General features: G+C 42.3%; 1 protein-coding gene across 8 annotated transcripts in view; it reads right to left on the reverse strand.

The window, feature by feature from the left end:
- Window positions 1–23382, reverse strand: part of LOC140491464 (sialate:O-sulfotransferase 1-like) — a 163733-nt gene that overhangs the window by 58699 nt on the left and 81652 nt on the right. For all 8 annotated transcript variants that reach the window (XM_072589646.1, XM_072589649.1, XM_072589648.1 and 5 more), the window contains 2 exons: window positions 10524–10638; window positions 6174–6358 (listed from right to left, as the gene is read on the reverse strand). In XM_072589646.1, the coding sequence (XP_072445747.1) occupies window positions 6174–6358; window positions 10524–10638 (300 nt within the window). The remainder of the gene's footprint in view (window positions 1–6173; window positions 6359–10523; window positions 10639–23382) is intronic.

Below are 23382 nucleotides of genomic sequence, written 5' to 3' on the forward strand. Positions count from 1 at the left end.
CGATGTGGTCTCCTCTACATTGGGGAGACTGGGCGCCTCCTAGCAGAGCGCTTTAGGGAACATCTCCGGGACACCTGCACCAATCAACCACACCGCCCTGTGACCCAACATTTCAACTCCCCCTCCCACTCTGCTGAGGACAGGGAGGTCCTGGGCCTCCTTCACCGCCGCTCCCTCACCACCAGACGCCTGGAGGAAGAACGCCTCATCTTCCGCCTCGGAAAACTTCAACCCTAGGGCATCAATGTGGACTTCAACAGTTTCCTCGTTTCCCCTTCCCCCACCTCACTCTAGTTCCAAACTTCCAGCTCAGTAACTGTCCCCATGACTTGTCCGGACTTGTCCTACCTGCCTATCTCCTTTTGCACCTATCCACTCCACCCTCTCCTCCTTGACCTATCACCTTCATCCCCTCCCCCACTCGCCCACTGTACTCTATGCTACTTTCTCCCCACCCCCACCTCCTCTAGCTTATCTCTCCATGCTTCAGGCTCACCACCTTTATTCCTGATGAAGGGCCTTTGCCGGAAACGTTGATTTCACTGCTCCTTGAATGCTGCCTGAACTGCTGTGCTCTTCCAGCACCACTAATCCAGAATCTGGTTTCCAGCATCTGCAGTCATTGTTTTTACCTCACTACATCAAAAGGCATGCAAGCCACAGAGACTAGTGGCCTGTAATTGAGCACTAAAGACTCTGTGCACTGAAAAGCCAAGTGACCCATACAGAGTCTGACTATAAGCCGATTTTAAAGTTAGGGAGTGTGTGCTAAGAAAGATAACATGTCAATTGAAATGGAAGAGGTGAAGGATTCAGGTCTCCCTGCTTAAGGAAAAATGTTGTTTAACCTGAAAGGGTGCAGAAAAGATTCACAAGGATGTTGCCAGGGTTGTAGGATTTGAGCTATAGGGAGTGGCTGAAGAGGCTGGGATTATATTCCCTACAGCGTCAGAGGCTGAGACCTCATAGAAGTATATAAAGTCATGAGGAGCATGGATAGGGTAAATAGCCTAGGTCTTTTTCCCAAGGTAGGGGAATCCAAAACTAGGGAGCATAGGTTTAAGGTGAGAGGGGAGAGATATAAAAGGGACCTAAAGGAAACATTTTTCAAAATGAAGGTGGTATACATATGGAATGGGCTGCCAGAGGAAGTGGTGGAGAGGCTGGTGCAATTACAATATTTAAAAGGTATTTTGATGAGTACATGAATAAGAAGTGTTTAGAGGGATATGCATCGATCACTGGCAAATGGGACTAGATTAATTTAGGATATTTGGTCGGTGTGTATGAGTTGGACGGAAGGGTCTGTTTCCGTGCTGTACATCTCTATGAGTCTACGCTGCTGGGAGGACAAAACATTCAGAACATCGAGTAAGATCTGTTCATTTTTGTTAGTATCATGCTCTGGATGAAGCTGTGTTTGATGCCTGCATGCTACCTGACATAAACATAACAAGCTGTGATCACTTTTGAGTGCTTCACTGTGTGAGCATGATTGTCTACAATCAGTCCTCATTACTAATTACATTGTTCGATGTCCATTGACACCTATTGCAGTTTTAACCATTTTACAGCACATGCAAATATTCATTTTCTTCCATTGCTGCGGATGCCTCGATAATATGACAAAGGTTCAGAATACATTATTGGTGTTTGAGAAGTTGGGTTCGAAACTGAAGGAAAAATGGAGCTTTGTTTTGTGCTCTGGAAAGGTCTGATTTGTTTTATTCCAAATTGTCAGAAAGTCAGTTGAATAGTGAATGCCAAATGGTAGTTATGAAATGCCGCGTGCTTTAAGCTGAATAACCTGCAGGCCACCTGGGAAGGTAATTGCTAAGGTATATGCTAACTTGTGTTTAATAGCACCCAGAAAGAGAGACTGAAGAGGCCAGAGGTAGGTTTGTGGAGGGAGAAGTGTCCATAACAGCTGATGGTGCTGTTGGTAGCAATCTCCATGCAGCCAAGATTAAAGAGAAGACCAGAGTTTCTTAAGAATCATAGAAACCTCAGCTCCAGAAGGTCTGGAGGTGTCAGAGAAGAACACATCCTACAAGTCTATTGAAGGCATGAGTTCAGGGAATCCACTTGAAGTGAACTGAGTCAGCAGCTTGTTTAAAATGTCTTGGGAAGAGATATTAAGAAAAATAGCTTCAAGTGAATGAGCAGAAATATGCTAAAAGGAAACTAATTACAATCATGTCAATTGAGCAAGGAGCTTTAGCATGGAAATGGGGGCGACTATTCATTGATTGAGGGGGGTCTGTCAAGTGTATTTGTGAAGTGTGACATAGTCTGTGTTTTGTCTTTTATGTCATAAACAAGTACATTGGTTGTTTCTTGTGAATATATTCAGAGACTGAGTTCGCAGTAAACAAATAAAAAAAATGAACAAAGTGTTCTATCAAGCCAGATTCCATTCTGGGACCTGACTTTTCAGTATTTACAATCAACTGGAATTACAACTGCAGATATAAATGATCTCAGGAATGCCACATAAATCACTATATCTTTGTTATCAATTTTGTTTTTGAGGTCAGTGACACGTGCCGTCACTTTCAAACTGATTATTAAATCCAAGCCTTTCTGGCCACAAGATTTCTGTAAAAAAGAACTGATAATGTTGGCACTAGTTTGGTTTAATACTGGGATTTGCTGACATCACTAGGTGAAACCTCTTGTTTGTTGAGGCCTATCTTCGAGAAGGATTCTGCACCAAATCTTCTCAATTTCCCTCTGGTAATTTAACTCTGATGAAGCCGATGGCCCGATAGAGAAGTAAGTGTGGATCTTCCAGGCTACATGATAGTTGGCTGTTTGAATATATACACCATTTGAGAGACTATTTGTTGGACCACTTCCAGGTAGCATAGTTCGACCAATAAGTAAGTAACCAAGGCAACGTTCACGAGTATTCACAGAGACACTTTTGTCATGATTGATTTGATTGATCTTCAGAAAGCATTTGACAATGTGCCACATGGAGGTAAGAGCCCATGGTGTTAGGAGCAAGGTACTTGCATGGATAGAGGATTGGCTGATTGGCAGAAGGCATAAAGTAGGGATAAAAGGTCTTTCTCAAGATAGCAGTCAGTGAAGTGGAGTTTTACAAGGGTCAGTGTTGGGACAACTGTTCATTTTATACATTAACGATTTGGGCAAAGAAGCTGAAGGCATTGTTGCTAAGCTTCCAGATGATACAAAGATAGCTTGAGGGCCAGGGAGTGTTACAAAGGTAGGTAGAAGGACATGAGCAATTGTGGTTGGCATGGTGGCTCAGTGGTTAGCACTGCTGCCTCACAACACCAGGGTCGCAGGTTTGATTCCAGCCTCAGGCGATTATCTGTGTGGTGTTTGCACATTCTCCCCATATCTAGGGTGCTCTTCCAAGTGGGTTTCCTCTGGGTGCTCCGGTTTCCTCCCTCAGTCCAAAGATGTGCAGGTCAGGTGAATTGGCTATGCTAAATTGCCCACAGTGTTAGGTGCATTGGTCAGAGGGAAATGGGTGTGGGTGGGTTAATCTTCAGAGGGTCAGTGTGGACTTGTTGGGCCGAAGGGCCTGTTTCCACACTGTAGAGAATCTAATCTAAAAGTGACAGATAGATTATGGAGAGGGAAAGTGTGAGAGTTTGCACTTTGGTAGGGAGAAAAACAGTGTAGACTATTTTTTAAAGTCAGAAAGGCTTCATAAGTCTGAAGCAGAAAGGGACTTAGACATCCTGCTTCAGGATTCTGTTAACATACAGGTTCAGTTGGAAGTTAGGAAGGCAAATGCAATATTAACATTTATTACAAGAGGGCTAGAATACAAGAGCAGGGGTACACTACTGAGGCTGAAGAAGGTTCTGGTCAGACCGAATCTGTGTGCAGTTTTGGGCCCCATGTCTAAGAAAGGATGTGTTGGCCCTGGAAGGGCTCCAGAGGAGATTTCCAAAAATAATCCCAAGAATGACAAGCTTGTCATATGAGGAGCAGTCGAAGATTCTGGGTCTGTCATCAATGGAGTTGAGAAGGATGAGGGGCCATCTTATTGAAATTTACAGAATACTGAGAGGCCTGGGTGGACTGGATGTGGACAAGGTGTTTCCACTCGTAGGAGAGACTAGGACCCAAAGGCACAGCCTCAGAGAGAAGGACTGAGATGAGGAGAAATTTCTTCAACAGAGGGTGATGAATCTGTGGAAATCATTGCCACGGAGGGCTGTGAAGTCCAAGTTGTGGACAGTATTGAAGACAGAGTAGGATAGGTTATTGATTGGTAATGGGATCATGGATTACGGGGAGAAGGCAGGAGAATGGAATTGAGAAACATATCAGCCACGATCGAATGGGAGAGCAAACCTGATGGGCCAAAAGGCCTAATTCTATTCTGATATCTTATGATCTTATGGTCATGCCTTTGCTGGAAGAGTTAATATTGACTGCACTTGTCCCACACTTTAAAAGAATTTTGAAAAAGTTATATTTTTTGATGATTATTTTAAAAATTTAAACACCTTTAAGGCTTTTGCCCATCTTAATATAGTGACCATTGTGCATTCTTACCTTTCTTGGAAAGGTTACATTTTCTTTGGCTCAGATTAGATTGTTTCAGGAAAAGGACAGGGGCAAAGCAGTGGAGACAAACCAAAATCTGCAAGACTTATTTTGAAAGGTTTTCTCACAAGATAGATCGCTAACACTGGGACTAATGCCAATGGCAGATGAAAAAAGAACTGAAGCTGATTTATCAAAGGGACTCTTATAGACACAATGAGGACAGATCATTTGGGTTTTGGTTGAAAATTCCCTTAAAGAAATAATCAGCCTTCTGATTTTCGATGCTTTGTAGTCTTAGCATAAACTCTATATTTGTGCTATATCAAGTGCACATAAACACAGAGCTTTAAAAAGCAAATCAACTGGCATATAAGCAACAGGAATATGTGACTGGTGGTCAGCATAACATATAACTGGGTGGGAAAAATTCAACAAGGCCAATTATTGGTATAGGGAATATTACCCAGCCCTGAAAGGAGTGATACAGGCAGCAAGCAAATCAGGGACCTAAACTCATTTGAAGTTTACATCAAAGAAGGTTGCCTGCAACTTAAAAGGGAAGATGCAATCTAATTGTTGCAAGTGGCTGGGAAAGGCTTATGAAGTAGGGAAAACAAAGTAGAAGGAATAGGTACAACTGGCCAGAGAGAGAGACCCGAGGTCCTCAACTGCAATGCTGGAGACCACAACACAGGATGGGGAAAGGAGGAGAGCAGACTTCAGTTCACCCTCACACACTTGCCATTACTGCAGCTCCCATGTCCATATCTCACAGCTTCCATATACTGTCACCATTCAGCTATGGCAGGGAGATCACCCCAACGCATTGCTCCAAACTTCCTGACTCCTTTCCAGTTCTCTTTTAGGACAAGTTGATCCACAACAGGAGACAGTAAAGAACCACCATGGAACAGCAGGCATGTCTAAATGTCCTCAGTCCCACGGAGAGGTTGGTGCTTGGAATTAATGGTGCGACTGTCATTCTTGGCTAAATTAACTTGTACCAACTCCTCCACCAAGTACTTCCACCAATACTGCAGCCGCAAAGTCAAAGTCAAAAGTAGCTAACTTGAAAATTGAATGGTACCATGAAACAACATTGAGTGGAGAGAGTGCAGGAATGGGGAGCACTCCGAGTGCAGTTGAAAGCATGGTCAGCTTGGTGCATGTTTAAGAGAGGGCATGAGCAGCTCTGACAAGGTTCTAGAGGGTCAATCAGTTACCAAAGCAGCATTAGATACTGAGTGGCACGATAACTTGTCCACACTGCATGGCTGCAGAGTACCAGGCAGAATTACCCTTCAAAACAAGGCAACTAAGGCAGATCAGGCATCAGAAATCAATAGGACAGGGATTCCTCTCTCACCCCATGCCACCGCTCCCCCCCCCCCCCCCCACCCCCATACCCCCCACCCCACCGCCAGATTGCTTTCACTCCTGATTCCATTAACATCAAACTGTGCAGAGCCAACATTTCCAGCAGAACTTTGACATATTGATTGGAGTAAATGACGTTGCTGAGTGCAGAGGAATATTCATTATATGGGGTTGTAGTCAATATGGATGTACAATTTATGAAAAATTAGAAAACACCGTTTCATGCTATTGTTTTAAATAATTCCAAGAAAGAGACATACATCGTTTGTTGCTCGGTCGGAGATCTTCTACTTTGTACACTGATAGTCTGTTCACTCCACCACAGACTGTGTGCTTTTCCCCTTTACACTCCATGTTGCAATCTTCCTGCCTTGCGCTGCTTGTAGTAATTCGATTCCCGCAGTAACATTCTGCACCATATTCCAGACCAGCGTACAGGTAACCTCTGTAGAAAGAAATCTGCTTCAGATTACAAACCAAATAACATGATGAAGAAAGTGCTTGAAAATGTTCTGATCCTAACGACTGAATGTTTAGCCCCTGCTTCACATGGGAACAGAGGTGGGTGGGTGTCCCAGATGGAAACAAACAAAAAGAACAAGCAAGACTTGGAAATGAAGGTATCTCCATTTTGAAGCATACAACATGAGTTGAACCAGTACATCTCATTTGCCGAGATTTAGGGTTTTTTGTCCTTCTGGGGAAGAGTTACACATTACTTGTGCTTCGGTTCCCCAGTTTTAATCTTTCCCGGGAAGTGAGGTAAGAGGGTAAGCACATACTTTCCTCCCAAGTGCCAACTCATTCGTTTTACAACTTTTAAGGCCCATTGTCAAAGGCCAACTGGAATTTTCCAGTCTGTCAGGCAGCAGACTTGGGAGGGGTGGTGGGTGCATCGTCGTTGTCAGACTAGGCTAGGCAGGGCTTCCCAGACTGGTACTGTAAAATTAACTATAAAAAGACCAGACACCTCTATCTAAGGAATGCCCATGCCCTCACTTATCTGCCAAGGCTCACTGCTGCCTCCTCTTGGTCTTCCACTTTTGAAAGCCTGTCTGCCACTTGTAACTAGCCTGGTCATTAATGTACAAGTTTGTGGAGAATCACAAATAAGTGACTGTTCCCCACATAATCTAGGCTCCTGGCCTCTCTTGGGCCTGACAACAGGGTTCAGGCGCTTATAGAGAAAACCCTGTGCTAGATTTTCAGCTCCCTCACTGAAGTTGAGACCATTTAAGGTGAAAGACATGTTTAGCCTTTTCATCTCATTTAGATTCTGTGGGGAGGCTGAACAGGGTGGATGCTTGGAGGAGCTTCCATTCGTGTGGGAGTCTAACTTTGGGGCACAGTTTCAAAATAAGGCATCCCTCAAAGGCTCGTGAATATTGGAATTCCCTCCCACAGGAGGCAGTAGAGGCTACCGTTAAATTGTCAAGTTTGACAGGTTTTTGATTGAGTGAAGCGATACTTTTGGGACGGTGGAGATGAAGAAACAGGAGAGTGGAGTTGAGCCTACATTCAGACACATCTAGATCTTACCAAATGATGGATTTTGGACTTGATGTATTGTTGTCACATGTACCTAGGTACAGAGAAAAATTTTGTTTTGCGTGCAGTACAGGCAGATCATAGGGTGATAGAACAGAGTGAGGAATACAAAGCTACTGCTCCAAGGAAGGTGCACCAAAAGCAAGATCAACATTACATTTGAGATTTGAGTGGTCCATTCAGAAGTTAATATCAGTGGGGGAGAAGACATTCTTGAACCTGTTGGTATGTATGTTTAAGCTCCTGGTTTTTTTTCAAAACAGGGCTGGAGAGGCCAACTCTATGGTCTGCCCTTGCTCCTACATTTCTATGCCATTCCATCAAATACATTTTCTAATCACTCAGCCCAATATGAAAAATCCACCAAATTCGGGAGGTTTAAACTAGTTTGGCAGGGGGGTGGGAATCAGAGCCACATGTCTGAGAGGGGGTCAGTTTCAGACGGGACGGTGACAGGATATATTGAATCTATCAGGAAGGTTTCTCATGCGATGAAAGAAAGGGATCAGTTAAAGTGTGTCTGCTTTAATGCAAGGAGTATCCGAAATAAGAATGACGAACTTAGAGCATGGATCAGTACTTGGGGCTACGATGTTGTGGCCATAACGGAGAAGTGGGTTTCACAGGGGCAGGAATGGTTGCTTGATGTTCCAGGGTTTAGAACGTTTAAAAAGAACAGGGAGGGTGGAAAAAGAGGAGGGGGTGTAGCATTGCCAATCAGAGAGTGCATCACAGCTACAGAAACGAAGGTTGTTGAGGAAGGTTTGTCTACTGAGTCAGTATGAGTGGACGTTAGAAACAGCAAGGGAACAGCCACCACATTGGGGGATTTCTACAGACCACCCAATAGCAGTAGAGAAATTGAAGATCTCACAGGCGGGCAGATTCTGGAAAAATGCAAAAGCAGCAGGGTTGTTGTTATGGGTGATTTCAACTTTCCCAATATCCACTGGAACCTCCTCAATGCAGATGGTTTGGATGGAGCCGTTTTTGTCAGGTATGTTCAGGAGGGTTTTCTTACTCAGTATGTAGACAGACAGATGAGGGGAGAGGCCATTTTGGACTTGGTGCTCGGCAACGAGCCAGGACAGGTGTCAGATCTCGCAGTGGGAGAGCACTTTGGTCAAAGTGATCACAACTGCCTCACATTTAGCATAGCCTTGGAGAGTGAAAGGTGCGGTTACGAGGGAAGATATTTAATTGGGGAAAAGGAAATTATGACGCTATCAGACAGGAGTTGGGAAGGGGAGCAATTGTTCCACAGAAAGGGCATGGCAGACATGGGAAATGAGAAAGGAGGTTGCTAAGCTGCTGGCGAGAATATTTGCCTCCTCACTCTCCACAGGAGTCGTACCAGAGGGGAAGGAGGAGAATGTTGTTCCTCTTTTCAAGAAGGGTAATAAGGAAATCCCTGGCAATTACAGACCAGTCAGTCTTACATGTGTGATCAGCAAAGTTTTGGAAAGAATTCTGAGGGATAGGGTTTATGACTATTTGGCAAAGCATAGTGTGATTAAAGGCAGTCAGCATGGCTTTGTGAGGGGCAGGTCATGCATCACAAATCTTATTGAGTTCTTTGAGGAGGTGTCAAGACAGGTCGAGGGTCGAGCAGTGGATGTGGTGTATATGGACTTCAACAAAGCATTTGATAGGGTTCCCCATGGTAGGCTCATTCATAAAGTCAGGAAGTATGGGATACAGGGAGATTTGGCTATTTGGATTCAGAATTGGCTGGCTGACAGAAAACAGAGAGTGGTTGTAGATGGTAAGTATTCTGCCTGGAGGACAGTGTTGAGTGGGGTCCCGCAGGGTTCTGTTCTTGGGCCTCTGCTCTTTGTAGTTTTTATAAGTGACTTGGATGAGGAGGTTGAAGGGTGGGTTCGTAAATTTGCAGATGACACAAAGTTTGGAAGTGTCGTTGATAGTATAGAGGGCTACTGCAGGCTGCAGCGCAACATAGACAGGATGCAGAGCTGGGCTGAGAAATGGCAGATGGAGTTCAACCTGGATAAATGTGAAGTGATGCATTTTGGAAGGTCGAACTAGAATGCTAAATATAGGGTTAAAGACAGGATTCTTGGCAGTGTGGAGGAACAGAGGGATCTGGGTGTGCAAGTACACAGATCTTCAAAGTTGAAACCCAAGTGGATAGGGTTATTAAAAAAGCATATGGTGTTTTGGCTTGCATTAACAGGGGGGGGTCGAGTTTAAGAGCAGTGAGGTTTTGCTGCAGCTCTACAAGTCCCTGGTGAGACCACATTTGGAATATTGTGTCCAGTTCTGGTCGCCCTACTATAGGAAAGATAGAGACACTTTGGAGAGGGTGCAAAGAAGGTTTACCAGGACGCTGCCTGGACTGGAGGGCTTGCCTTATGAAGAAAGGTTGAATAAGCTCGGACTTTTCTCTCTGGAGAGAAGGAGGAAGAGAGGAGACCTGATTGAGGTGTACAAAATAATGAGAGGAATAGATACAGTCAATAGTCAGAGACTTTTCCCCAGGGCAGGATTGACTGGTATGAGAAGTCAAAGTTTGACGATATTAGGAGGAAGGTATAAAGGAGACGTCAGAGGTAGGTTCTTTACACAGAGAATTGTGAATACATGGAATGCGTTGCCAGTTGTGGTGGTGGAAGCAGTCATTGGGGATATTTAAGCGACTGCTGGACATGCACATGGAGAGCAGTGAGTTGAGGGGTGTGTAGGTTAAGTTATTGTATTTTACATTAGGATTAAACCTCGGCACAAGGGGGCCAGAGGGCCTGTTCTGTGCTGTACTTATCTATGTTCTATGAATCACTTTATTACAATGTGTCTCTAAGTGCTTAACTCCCAATCAGACAGCTGTGACATGAAATTCTTAACTATTGTTGGCAGAGTACTCATCACTGAAATTTTGAAACCATTTCAGAAAATATGGCTCACTAACTAATCTAACATCATTTCAGCAGGGTCCAAAACTTAATCACAAAGGGATCAGAATAAGGAAGATATGTGGACATGCCAAAAGAGGCTATAAAACAGATATACAACCCAGATATGACAGCAGTGAGACTTTCCCTTACCTTTCTGCACAACTGTCTTGACATTGTGAAACAGTCATTTTTCGAAAGTCATAAAACACTGCTCCTTTCAGAGCTTTCTCCTTTGATTCATCTCTGAAACATCCTATGTGAGTGGCTGAAAAACACAACAAAGCCATCATTGGTCCTGCATCACATTACACACAACATTTTATCACTGCTTGACAATGTTTTGGATGATTGATTTTCAGCAACAGTACATAACGTACAATTGAAATGTAATGCTGAAACTGAACTCCACCCAACTGTTCGGGTTTTCAGTCAGATTTCGGAGTCGACCGATCTTTTTTTTCAATGCTCGCAATTGCCTTGAGTTATTCAAAGTACTGTTTAATTTTGGTGAATGTAGAAGTTATTAGAGCTGATGAACATGCAATATGGCCTTTCACTGTTAATGAGTTGGATTTTGTTTCTCCAGTGCAATTAATTGGTTTCAGTGCACTTACACTTGGTTACAGCCACAGCTAGCGCCCTCTGCAGGAAATCTAGGTCTTACTCAGCTCCTTAACCAATCAGACTGAAAACATTTTCAGGAAGGGATAAGAACCACTGTCAGGAATTAGAATATTTAATAGAATATTAAAGCAAATATTTAAGAAAATATTTAATCAAAGCAAACTAAACAGCAGGATTAAAAGGCATAATGAAGAGTGAAACACCTTTACTTTTACTCTTTAAAAGCTCCAGCAATAAATAACATTCGAAATCTTATCAAAATGTATAAAATCTTGATTGGAAGTGACAGGTGGAATCTGAGCTGATATTTTCCCTCCTCATGAGAGAAACTAGAATGAAGGACAAAGTTAAAAATTACACAGTGCCAGGTTATTGCCCAACAGGTTTATTTGGAAGCACTAGCTTTCGGAGCGCTGCTCCTGCATCAGGTAGCTAGTGGGGCAAGATCATAGGACAGAGAATTTATAGTCTTATGATTCTTCTTCACTGGCTACCTGATGAAGGAACGGTGCTCTGAAAACTAGTGCTTCCAAATCAACCTGTTGGACTATTACCTAGTGTTGTGTGATTTTTAACTTCATCCACCCAAGTCCAACACCAGCACTCCCACATTATAGAATGAAGGAAACAGTTTAAAATTAAAGGCTCTCCCAATCAACGCTCTCGGTGGGCTGGGAGTCTAATTCTGTCCTTCGGAAAACAGTGTGGTGGGACGGGGGGGTGGGGGGTGGGGGGGGGGGGGGGGGGGTGGTGCAGGGTCATTGAATATTTTTAAAGGCCAGGTTAGATGGTTTTTGGCTGATGTGAGAAAACTGTATAGGTGTTGACAGGAAAGTACAGATAAGACACTACTGATCTAAGTATGGCCTTATCAACTAGCAGTGCCAGCTCAACAAGCTTCCTCTTGCTCTGATTTCATGTTTTTGTGTGTTGAAAGAATGAGATTCCACGTTTTCAAAGATTAATTTCCAGCGCGGAGACTTTTTTTGGCAAAAAGCCAACCATACCATTAAAAGGGTGATATGCTGGCACAGATTTGTGTGTGTTTAATCTGTATCTATCTGTACAGCAATTTCACAGCATTCATTGCCTTTGGGGGATGAGTCGGATGGCAAGATGCTGCTTTTATAAAACTTTAGAAAAAGCTGGATAGAAACTTCCTAATTTTTGTGTTTAACTGGGCAAACGTGGTTGTTGGAACTGGTTGATTAACCTGTTAACAATGGGAAGCACTGTTAGCCTAACTGTTACTTCCAGCATATTTCCACGCGTGAAATATTCCCTCATCAATGTTGGGTATAATGGAATCAAGCTGATGGCTTTAGGTTTCTGAATCTAAAACTGATTCTCCAATAAATTACTTATTATAAGTACATCCACATTGTTTCATTTTGACTGACTTCCATAACTATTTAATATGAAAGAGATTTGGAATGTTCCTGGGCTTTTTATAAAACTTAATTTGAAGAGCAGTAGTCATTTTAATTACATTTTCAATTTAATTGCATGGAGCTAAATCAGCCAAATGCTAATAAGTAATTTTATGATGATATTGCTACTTCTTCACAATAATCTGGATTTACAGAAGACTGATGATGTAATTCGTATCTTCCTTTATGAGACTAGGAGAAAGTGAGGACTGCAGATGCTGGAGATCAGAGCTGAAAAATGTGTTGCTGGAAAAGTGCAGCAGGTCAGGCAGCATCCAAGGAACAGGAGAATCAACGTTTCGGGCATAAGCCCTTCTTATGAGACTGGCACATACTTTGTAAGAAATATCTTCAAAGGCACAGAACAATGGATATCTAAAAATGAAACTGAACATACAGATAGAGGGCTAGATTTTCTGCCACTTAACTTTTCCATCCAAAAGTAGCACTTGAAGGCAGGAGACGTTGAAAATAACAGTGTGATCTTCCCTTTACGTGTCTCCTCGCAAACCTCCCCAACACCACCACCAAGGTCCAGCAGATGAAGATGAGTTAGAGTCATAGAGTCATAGAAATATACAGTATGGAAACAGACCCTTCGGTCCAACCAGATATCCCAACCCAATCTAGTCCCACCTGCCAACACCCAGCCCATATCCCTCCAAACCCTTCTTATTCATAAACCCATCCAGATGCCTTTTAAATGTTGCAATTGTACTAGCTTCCACCATTTCCTCTGACAGCTCATTCCATACATGTAACACCCTCTGAATGAAAAAGTTGGCCCTTAGGTCTCTTCTTTATCTTTCCCCTCTCACCCTAAACCTATGCCCTCTATTTCTGGACTCGCCAACTCCAAGGAAAAGACTATTCTATTTATTCTATCTATGCCCCTCATAATTTTGTAAACCCCTAGAAGGTCACCTCTCAGTCTCCGACGCTCCAGGGAAAACAGCCCCAGCCTGTTCACTCCTCTCCCTATAGCTCAAATCATCGAACCCTGGCAACATCCTTGTAAATCTTTTCTGAACCCTTTCAAGTTTCACAACATCTTTCCAATAGGAAGGAGACCAGAATTGCACACAATATTTCCAACAGTGGCCTAACCGATGTCCTTTACAGTTGCAACATGACCTCCCAACTCCTGTACTCAATACTCTGACCAATAAAGAAAAGCATACCAAACGCCTTCTTCACTATCCTATCCACCTGCGACTCCACCTTCTAGGAGTTATGAACCTGCACTCCAAGGTCTCTTTGTTCAGCAATACTCCCTAGGACCTTACCATTAAGTGTATAAGTCCTGCTAGGATTTGCTTTCCCAAAATGCAGTATCTCATACATATCTGAATTAAACTCCATCTGTCACGTCTCAGCCCATTGGCCCATCTGATCAAGATCCCGTTGTAAGTTGGAGGTAACCTTCTTCGCTGTCCACTACACCTCCAATTTTGGTGTCATCTGCAAACTTACTAACTGTACCTCTTATGCTCGCAACCAAATCATTCATATAAATGACAAAAAGTAGAGGACCCAGCACCAATCCTTGTGGCACTCCATTGGTCATAGGCCCCCAGTCTGAAAAACAACCCTCCACCACCACTCTCTGTCTTCTACCTTTGAGCCAGTTTTGTATCCAAATGGCCAGTTCTCCCTGTATTCCATGAGATCTAACCTTGCTAATCAGTCTCTCATGGGGAACCTTGTCGAACACCTTACTGAAGTCCACATAGATCACATCTACTGCTCTGTCCTCATCAACCCTCTTTGTTACTTCTTCAAAAAACTCAATTAAGTTTGTGAGACATGATTTCCCATGCCCAAAGCCAAGTTGACTATCCCTAATCAGTCCTTGCCTTTCCAAATACATGTACATCCTGTCCCTCAGGATTGTCTCCAACAACCTGCCCACCACCAATGTCAGGATCACTGGTCTATAGTTCCTTGGCTTGTCCTTGCCACCTTTCTTAAACAGTGGCACATCGTTAGCCAACCTCCAATCTTCCAGCACCTCACCTGTGACTATCGAGTTGGCAAGGCATCAGGCATTCCAACTGCAACTTAAGCTTATTGCAGTCCTTATGTGTCTAGTTAATGATCACTTAAGGACCTCATCTGACCTTTGCTGTAGGGAAAGGTGGAGGCAACGTGAGTAGCCCATCAGCTTTCACTGAGCTAGGTGCTGCTGGGCAAGAGAGGGAGGCACTTCCTTTGAGGGAACCTGTATCCATTGGAGTATACCCTCCAATATCATAGCTTTTATCTCACATACCACACACACACAAACCAGATCCCAAACCTACCTTTAACTCCAGGCTTTCTCAAACCATGTGGATTCTGGCTGGAGCCCGAGCTGTTGCCATAGGCTCACTCCCTACAAAGCTGCTGGCCAATCTGATGAGCCAACCCCACAACGATGGGAGTGGAGACCTCACTCAGAGTAGTTAAGGCTATACACAGTTTAATATCGTTGTGGGGTAGCTGGCTTTCAGTGGATGAACTAACAACTGACATTTTGGCATGGAATAAGCCACCATGTGAAATCCAGCCTTTTGCATTCCTCAACTGGAAGGTGTATAAGTAAGTCCTGAATATGATCACATTTTGAAAGTCAGTACAAGTGGCAATGCAGCAGAAAATTACTGGAGCAATAACACATCATGAGACACAGGCTCATGTGTACATACTTTATGATTCCAAGTGCTAACCGGCAAACAGATGCTTTCCTATATAGAAAAAATGTGTTTTTAAATTATTGTAGTTTCACCTGGGGAACATATACACTAATACACTAAATACACTAATATACACTAAAAATAAATGGCTTAAAAATAGCTCACATTTGTGTAATGCCTTTCGCTATCTTGGAATATTCTTTCAGTCAATGAGCAGCTTAGCAGTAACGTAATGTAGGTAACAGTCAAGATATGTACAGCAATCTCCAACAAACAGCAATGTCAGTTTAATCAGTCAATTGGACCTAGTGATTTAGTTTGAGGAATAAACATTAGTCAGGACATTGGAGTGAACCCTCCTGATCTTCACTGAAATGGGATATATTGATGCTTTACTACAGCAGTTGTCAAAATAATGTCATAGAAATGTTTCAAACATTTACCACTAATATTGTACAGCACAACACCCAGTAAAAAGGACAATAAATAAAACAATCATCAAAGCAGTCATCAACTTTAAAATTTCTGAACTGTGTTCAGTTTCATTTTGATTCTACTCTCTACTCCATCCTCCATCAAGGAGTTTCATAAATGTGCAAGTACTCAGCCTTATTAGAATTATGCTCAGATGCAGGGCTTGTCTTGGGATGACCTGTTTTGAATATGTCCTATGTTCTTTCACTTTGCTTGGCAATTTATCTCACACCATCCCTGAAAGACTTTCTATTCATTTTGGGTGATGAATGACCCCCTTTCTCTTAATCAAAGATTAAACTGCACATAATGATTACACTTCAAATACATATGCCTCTTAAGTGAGAAATTATGGACAATAATTGTATTAGTGTTTCAGCATAAACAGTGAGCTTAACACTCAGTCATATTTTGAAGTATCATTTTCATGGTCAATAAATATTACAATGAAACACATTTTCCTTTTGAGTCTTGCTTTATTACTTGAAGAGCAACTCTGAATTTACAAAACAAATCAGCTACGACAAAAGCTCAGTTTCTTCCCTGCTGTGTCTTCCCTCAGATTATGATTACAAAGGCACAGGCAATGTTAATTTGTGGGCAGAAAAGTGGCTTCCCCTCCAAAGGAGGTTAATGCTGTGCAGTTGCTCTCTTGAAGTGCACCTTTCATGTGAACCTAATTTGTACGATGCATTTTAAATGTCAACAGGGCAAAATGACAAATTGTTATACCATTTAGCAAATTAGTATGAGTTAAAGGCTTATTAAAGATAATTAAAAAGCAATCAAGAAGCTTTTAATTTGCTGCAGTGAATGTCAATTAGTTCAGTAAATCTATCACCAATGAATATGTCTACCATTCTAGCTGTTGAGTGCAGCGGTTAACATTCTACGGCACTGTTTCAACTGTAGAATGCAACCTGATACATGATTTTTGGAAATGAATGAATGTGTTCAAAACCAATAACTCAAGTAATTAATGGATAATATCATGGCGTCTAAAATGTAAGTAGGAATATGAAAAAAGGACATAAAAAGCTATACAGTGTCCAGATAGTGGCAGTAGTTATATTCACTGCTTATAATTAATGACTACTTGCAGACAATGAGATACAGCTGTCACAGCATGATGCAGTAATGGAGACTCCATCCCTTATTAGTCCACTGCTGCAAAATACCAGGACATTGTTTTCCTTTGTTAAAGGTAACGTGTGGCTGTTGTTGCTGTCATGCCTCCCTGGGGTAGTACATTCAAACTCAAGCCCTGCTTATTCCCAGTGTCGTCACAAATGTGAGAATTTAATTAAACCACTACATTTCCCAATTCTACCCAACTGCCTAATTCAGGTTAAAAAAAAACACACTAGTTTTTTTTTAATCATTAACAAGGAAATTAGTATTTATTGTAATCAAACAGTTTTTAACCATTGGCATGCAAAAAACTTGAATTGCTAATTTATAACTCCATAATTTAAACTCGATCCTGTTGTGTGTGTTTGTATCCATATGGGAATTTTAACAAAGAGACAAGACAAACAGTACATGTGAAAAAGGAACAAAAAAAAGCGAAGCACAGTTCTGGCACCAATCCGGATCACAGAACAAAACAGAAATTTATCATCACGTGTACTTTTACATGAAAAATACAGGGAAAAGTTTTATAAGTCACCCTACCACTGTGCCTGCATTAATGACATAAGTCATATATAATAATAAAAATACTAAAATTAAGACAGAGTTTGTCACAGTTCAGTTAACGGCTCCTGGGGTCAGGGAAATCCAATTACAGGCATCAATGAGTCGTTTTCCTTCAGTTCTGTTCAATTCCTTTTGACTCTTTGAAGAGAACACGAGATTGTGGATATACCAATTCTCAATCATCCATTCACTGGTAGCAGATTCATTCTTTGTGTTTCTGAAGGTGGTTACTGTTTTCACTTCTTAATGAGGGACTGAGCCATTTTATTAGAAAATAGTCAGTTAAACCAGCTACCAGGAGATTCTCTGTTAATTCTCCATACAGGAAGGAGAGAGCGAGAGTGAGAAAACGAGGGAGAGAGAGAGAGATACAGGTGTTGGCTTTTTGTAGGTGAGATGTTTCTCCTCTATTGTCTGGATTAGGAGGCTGAGGCATCTTTAAGAACATTGTTATTTTGGAAAATGACGGCAGCATTTAGATCTGACAGCATCTGAGGAGCAGGAGAATCGACGTTTTGGGCATAATCCCTTCATCAGGAATCCTGATGAAAGGCTTATGCACAAAACGTCGGTTCTCCGGCTCCTCGGATGCTGCCTGACAAGTCTGGAGCCATTTGCTCAAAGACCAATCAAGTTGTTGCTACTATACTAACCCCTTTTAAACCTACACATATACACACGTATGTACGTACGTACGTACACACACACACCCACCCACCCACCCACACACACACACACACACCCCCCCCACTCTCTCACACTTGAGGTTCTCACACTAGAGGTGTCCAGCATCCTCTCCCAATACTTGAGTAAGGCAACTTTGTAAGCACAACTCACAATGAGTTCCTTGTTCCAGTTTTAAAGCAGCATGTTTTCCCATTTTTTACTTCATAGTCCCAAAAATAAAATTTGTCTTTTCATTGGTCCAAAAATAAAAGCACTTATCTTAGGACTAAACTTCGTGAGTTACTTTTAAAGGTGGGAACATGCATTGATTTTGAAAACCAAAAGTAGAAATCATGATCTGTTGCATTTGGCATACCCAGCAGTTCATTTTGTCCCCCACGACTGCTACTATCCACTCCCCACCTCATCCCCCAAGTCAGCATGTTAAAGAATACAACACAGTGATCTACTACAGCACAGAGTGGGATTTTCAGTTGGAAATTGCAAGCAGTTCTTGCTTTCGCACTTAAGACAGCCCAAGACAGCATGTTGTTGAATGAGAATAGGCAGAATCAGTAAGTTGTGCAGATCCAAATGCTAGGAAAAAGTGAGGACGGCAGATGCTGGAGATCAGAATCGAGAGTGTGTTGCTAGGAAAGCACAGCAGGTCAGGCAGCATCCGAGGAGCCGGAGAATCGACGTTTTGTGCATAAGCCTTTCATCAGGAATTTCATCAGGATTCCTGATGAAGGGATTATGCCCAAAACGTCGATTCTCCTGCTCCTCAGATGCTGTCAGATCTAAATGCTGCCGTCATTTTCCAAAATAACAATGTTCTTAAAGATGCCTCAGCCTCCTAATCCACCCCTCTGCTCAAATATTGAAATTATCTTTAAAAAGCTGTATGTTTCTGGTTCATTTTCAAATTCTGTCCACAGTTGCAAAACATATTACAATAGCTTGAGCCAATTTCTGAAAGGTTAGAGACTCCACTGCTAATATATGGTAAGAGATGTTTCAGGTATCTGAGTCAAATATGATTCCTTTCACCAATTCGCATTTGCAAGCTGAACTGATATGGAGAATTAAAATTTATTTTTAAATTCCATGACCCTGAAGGTCCTTGGGCAGTGATTCTGGCTCTCATGTCAGGATTGTGCTTCCCAGAGTCCTCAGTACAGTCATCACTGGAGAATACAGAGCCATCTGCAGAAAGCCTGCCAAATTTTAAACGGGGTAGACACCATCCACAATATCTGTGGAACACACAAGCAAATTATTGTTATTTTTTAAAAGACATGATCACCTGTCCCTGGCATTTGTTTTTTGGGTTCTGCTGCAAAAGTTCTGGCATTGAAAGTCTGGTAGAGGATGGAAAGAAAACACCTTTGAATCAAAGTCATGAGGAGCTACAAGGAAGTCTACTCAAGGCCAAGAGAGAGAAGATAGCCATAGATGCAAATGCCAACTCTAATGGTCATGCATAAAAACTGCATGCCAGATTTTAGTAGACTGTGAATATAAGAGGAAGCAGCCTCCTGAAGAAAGATTATGTATGTCTGTTTTGTTTTAACCCTTCCTTCTTTAGATTACTTATGATAATAAACATGAAACAGCTTCGAGTTCCTTCTGGCCCTCATCTTCGCAAAATTTATTGAATATTTTTCTCCCAGCAAACAGTCCCCATCATATTGTGACAATACTATAGCTTTAAGAGATTTTTTTTTTGAAGAGAGGATTTAAGGCAGAGGTGAAAAGCTGCCTACACAGAGCTATTAAACAGTTTGGGAAGTTTTTTTTAAAAGCAAGAATAATAGAAGCAGGCTGAATGGGTGTGATCAAGCTCTCACAGAACCAGGAGTTTTAGTTTTTTTTTAGTTTTTCAATAGCAGCAGTAGTTGCTGAGTTTGGAAGCTACTATACTCGCCTCTCTACCACACACTCTCAGTGATTCCTGATGAAGGGCTTATGCCCGAAACGTCGACTCTCCTGCTCCTCAGATGTGCCCGATCTGCTGTGCTTTTCCAGCACTACACTCTCGACTCTGATCTCCAGCATCTGCAGTCCTCACTTTCTCCACACTCTCTCAGAGTCTTCTTTTGGTATTTTTCTGTTGCTGGAGTTGCATGGGAGGTAAGCTGTTTTTCTGAATTTGCGTTTTGCCAAGGGGGTATTTAAGGGATGTTACCATTTTGGAACAGTTACTGTTTACCAGTTGAATAATCTATTATTCTGTTAAGTTTTCCAATATGTCATTCCAATTTCCTCTTTCTTTTGTTGAACTTTAACTCTAGTGTATGAATAAAACGGGTTTTGCTTCAAATCAGATAGTTTGACCAATTGAATTGTTTCTAGAATGCTACGCCAGGCACGTTTCTTTAAAATATGAAAAACTTAGGGTCAAGACCATCTTCGTAATAGTTTTTGAGGGGGTCTGGTCTGGTCCACAACAATATGTTAGTCCCATATGTCATCTTACTCATTATGTGTGGCACGCTGAGAGTGGGAAATTCCTGCAGAATATAACTGATACCAGGCACTAGCAATCAGAATCAGATTCTCTTCTCTTCTCTCAGTTAGCGAGCCTGGACTGTAGATCATACTCATTCAATTTTTGAAAGGACAATTCTGGCAGAAAATCAGCATCGAAGCAGACTCGAGTTTGAGGCCCATTAGAGCGATGGTTGCACAACTTTGCAGGAGTTTGTATTAGCTTCAGCTCAGCATCCCCGTAAAACGGGCTTGGTTAACAAGGCCTGAGTTTCCACACAGAAAATCGCTGTCACATGCATAAGCCACCAAACATCCAAAATGGTGGCAAACGTGTTCATCAGTCTGCATCGCATGGTGAGTCATCACCTGAATAATGAGACAAAACAGTGGCAGAGAAGGAAAGGAAAGAAATTGGTTGAAAAGAAAGATTGGGGCAGATTTCACAGATCTTATTGGCACCATCCAGTGTGTTTTTTGCAGATTACTGCTTTGTTCTTGAAAGAGTCCACACCGTTGATGTTCCAGGATTACACCACCGGGCCTGCTCCAGGTCCTTTGATGTCTGGTCACCCACCCACTCTGGTCATGCAGATGCACAAATAATGCAGCTTGGGAAAGATCAATTTCAGTGCCCCTCAGCCAACTCTTCAAACAGCAAAGTTATGGCACATCTTTGGCCAACCCTGGATTTACGGAATTTGAGGATGACATTTACTCAGAACCATGGGGTTTCAGCCATACGGCGGAATAGTCTTGTTCTCAACCTGTGGATCTTTGGGTAGAAAGGGCAGGCTATCCGACAAGGTAGGTAAGTGGACCCAGGTTGCAGAATGCATTTCCTTTACTTTCCTTCTTGACCACTGTTGTGCCTCATTATTAGGGTGCTTTGACTCACAACATGAACACACTTGTCGCCATTTTGAATGATTAGTAACGAGCTCCTCTCAGTCATTAATGTCAATGCTGCTTAACTTTAAGGAAACCATCAGAGAAAACGACAGCCCGATGGAAAAAAATTCTTCAGCTATTCAGCACGGTGTCCAATGCCTCAAAGTTGACTCTGAGTTTCACTGATTTGGTGAATGACTGTAGTGTTTGTCTGATTCTCCCAACGTATCTGGAAAAATTTGTACCGCATACAGCTCACAACTTCAAGTTCATACATTAATACCGCAGGATATTCCCAGGTTTAGCAATACACCTTAAGCCTGGTTTTGGGACTCTAGTGATGTCCATACACACCATCTATTCTTCAAATGGATCTCATTATGTCAGTGCTCAAATTTTGTCATAGGAAATATGGATTTTACAAGCCAGAGCTGGAAATGATAGCTGTGATCTCCTAATCCCACCCCAAAAGACATGACTGGATTATGCTCGTTAGAAAATTACTTGTGTTAAAGTTAGTCTTCCATCTCTATGAGGCAGGGTGTGTCATCTCCAACGCCTGTTGCTGGCAGTTCTTCAGTCCCAGCAGCCAGGGGATGTTGGCAGTCATTTTCTACTGGAGCTGAGTCCTCTGGAAGGCACGAGGTGCCTGAGCAGAAAAGCCTCCGGTTACCCAACATCCAGTTGTTGCTGTAACATTTCCAGTGGCAGTGAACATGCATTTTGCAATGTTTAAAGAGTTAATGCTGAAGACTGCATTAAGCTCCATCTAATGTCATAAGGAGTTGGATGTACAGCAGATTAGAACATACAGGGTTTTTTATTTGAAAACTTACCCTTCTAGTTCCTGTCATTCCCCTTGACTTTGGCATTCTTGCAAATGTCCTGACAAGTGCAAGACAAAACCTGAGTGACAGTTAAAGCTAGAAGCTTCATGCTCCTAATATAGATCTGATCGTGACAGGTAACAGGAACCAGCGACTCACCTAGAAAGGTTAAGCAAGTGGACAAAAACTCAGCAGATGGAATATAAGGTGGGAAAATGTGAGGTTCTGCACTTTGATAAAAAGAATAGAGAAACTGAATGGGAAAGATTACAGGAAGTTACAGCACAGAGGAGTTTGGGAGTCTTTCTGCATGAGTCATAAAAATCTAGCCTCCAAGTTCAGCGGATAATGGGGAACGCAGAAGGACGGTAGGCATTTATTCCAAAGGGAATGGAGTCTAAAAGTAGGGATGTCTTGCTAAAATTATACAAGGCACCAGGTAAAAACAAGGACTGCACTTGCTGGAAACCAGAGTCTAGATTAGAGTGGTGCTGGAAAAGCACAGCAGGTCAGGCAGCATCCGAAGAGCAGGGAAATCGACGTTTCGGGCAAAAGCCCTTCATCAGGAATGCCGAAACATCGATTTTCCTGCTCCTTGGATGCTGCCTGACCTGCTGTGCTTTTCCAAGCACCACTCTAATCTATACAAGGCACCAGCTAAACCACACCATGCATACTGTGAACAATTCTGGTCTTCCTATGTAAAATATACTGGCATTGGAGGAAGTTCAGAGAAGTTCACTAGGTTAACCCCAAGTATGGAGGAACATTTTTATGGGAAGAGACTGAGAAAGTTGGGCCTGTGCTCATTGGAATTTAAGAATGACTACAAAATTTAATAAAACACACAAGATTCTTCGGAGATTTGACAAGGTAGATGTAGAAAGGTTGTTTCCACTTCTGGGAGAATCTCAGGGCCAGAGAGCATAATCTCAGAATAAGGGACCATTTAAGACAGCGAGAAGGTCAAATTTCTTCTCTTGGAGAGTACTGAATACATGGAATTCTTTATCACCGACAGCTGCCAAGGTTGTGTTGTTAAGTATAAAGTTAACACAGTCTTACCAAACTATAGGACTGCTCTCTTTAGAGACAACTGATGGTTTATTAACCTGAAGCTTACACACCTCAAGCGGGGAGAGTTTAAGGAGAGAATCCTTCAGGGTAAACTCTGCCAGTGTAGGAATTGAATCCATGACTACGTCACAAGCCAGTCATTCAGCCAACTGAGCTA

The sequence above is a fragment of the Chiloscyllium punctatum genome, chromosome 19 (genome assembly GCF_047496795.1).
Source record: "Chiloscyllium punctatum isolate Juve2018m chromosome 19, sChiPun1.3, whole genome shotgun sequence".
Taxonomy (NCBI): Eukaryota; Metazoa; Chordata; class Chondrichthyes; order Orectolobiformes; family Hemiscylliidae; genus Chiloscyllium; species Chiloscyllium punctatum.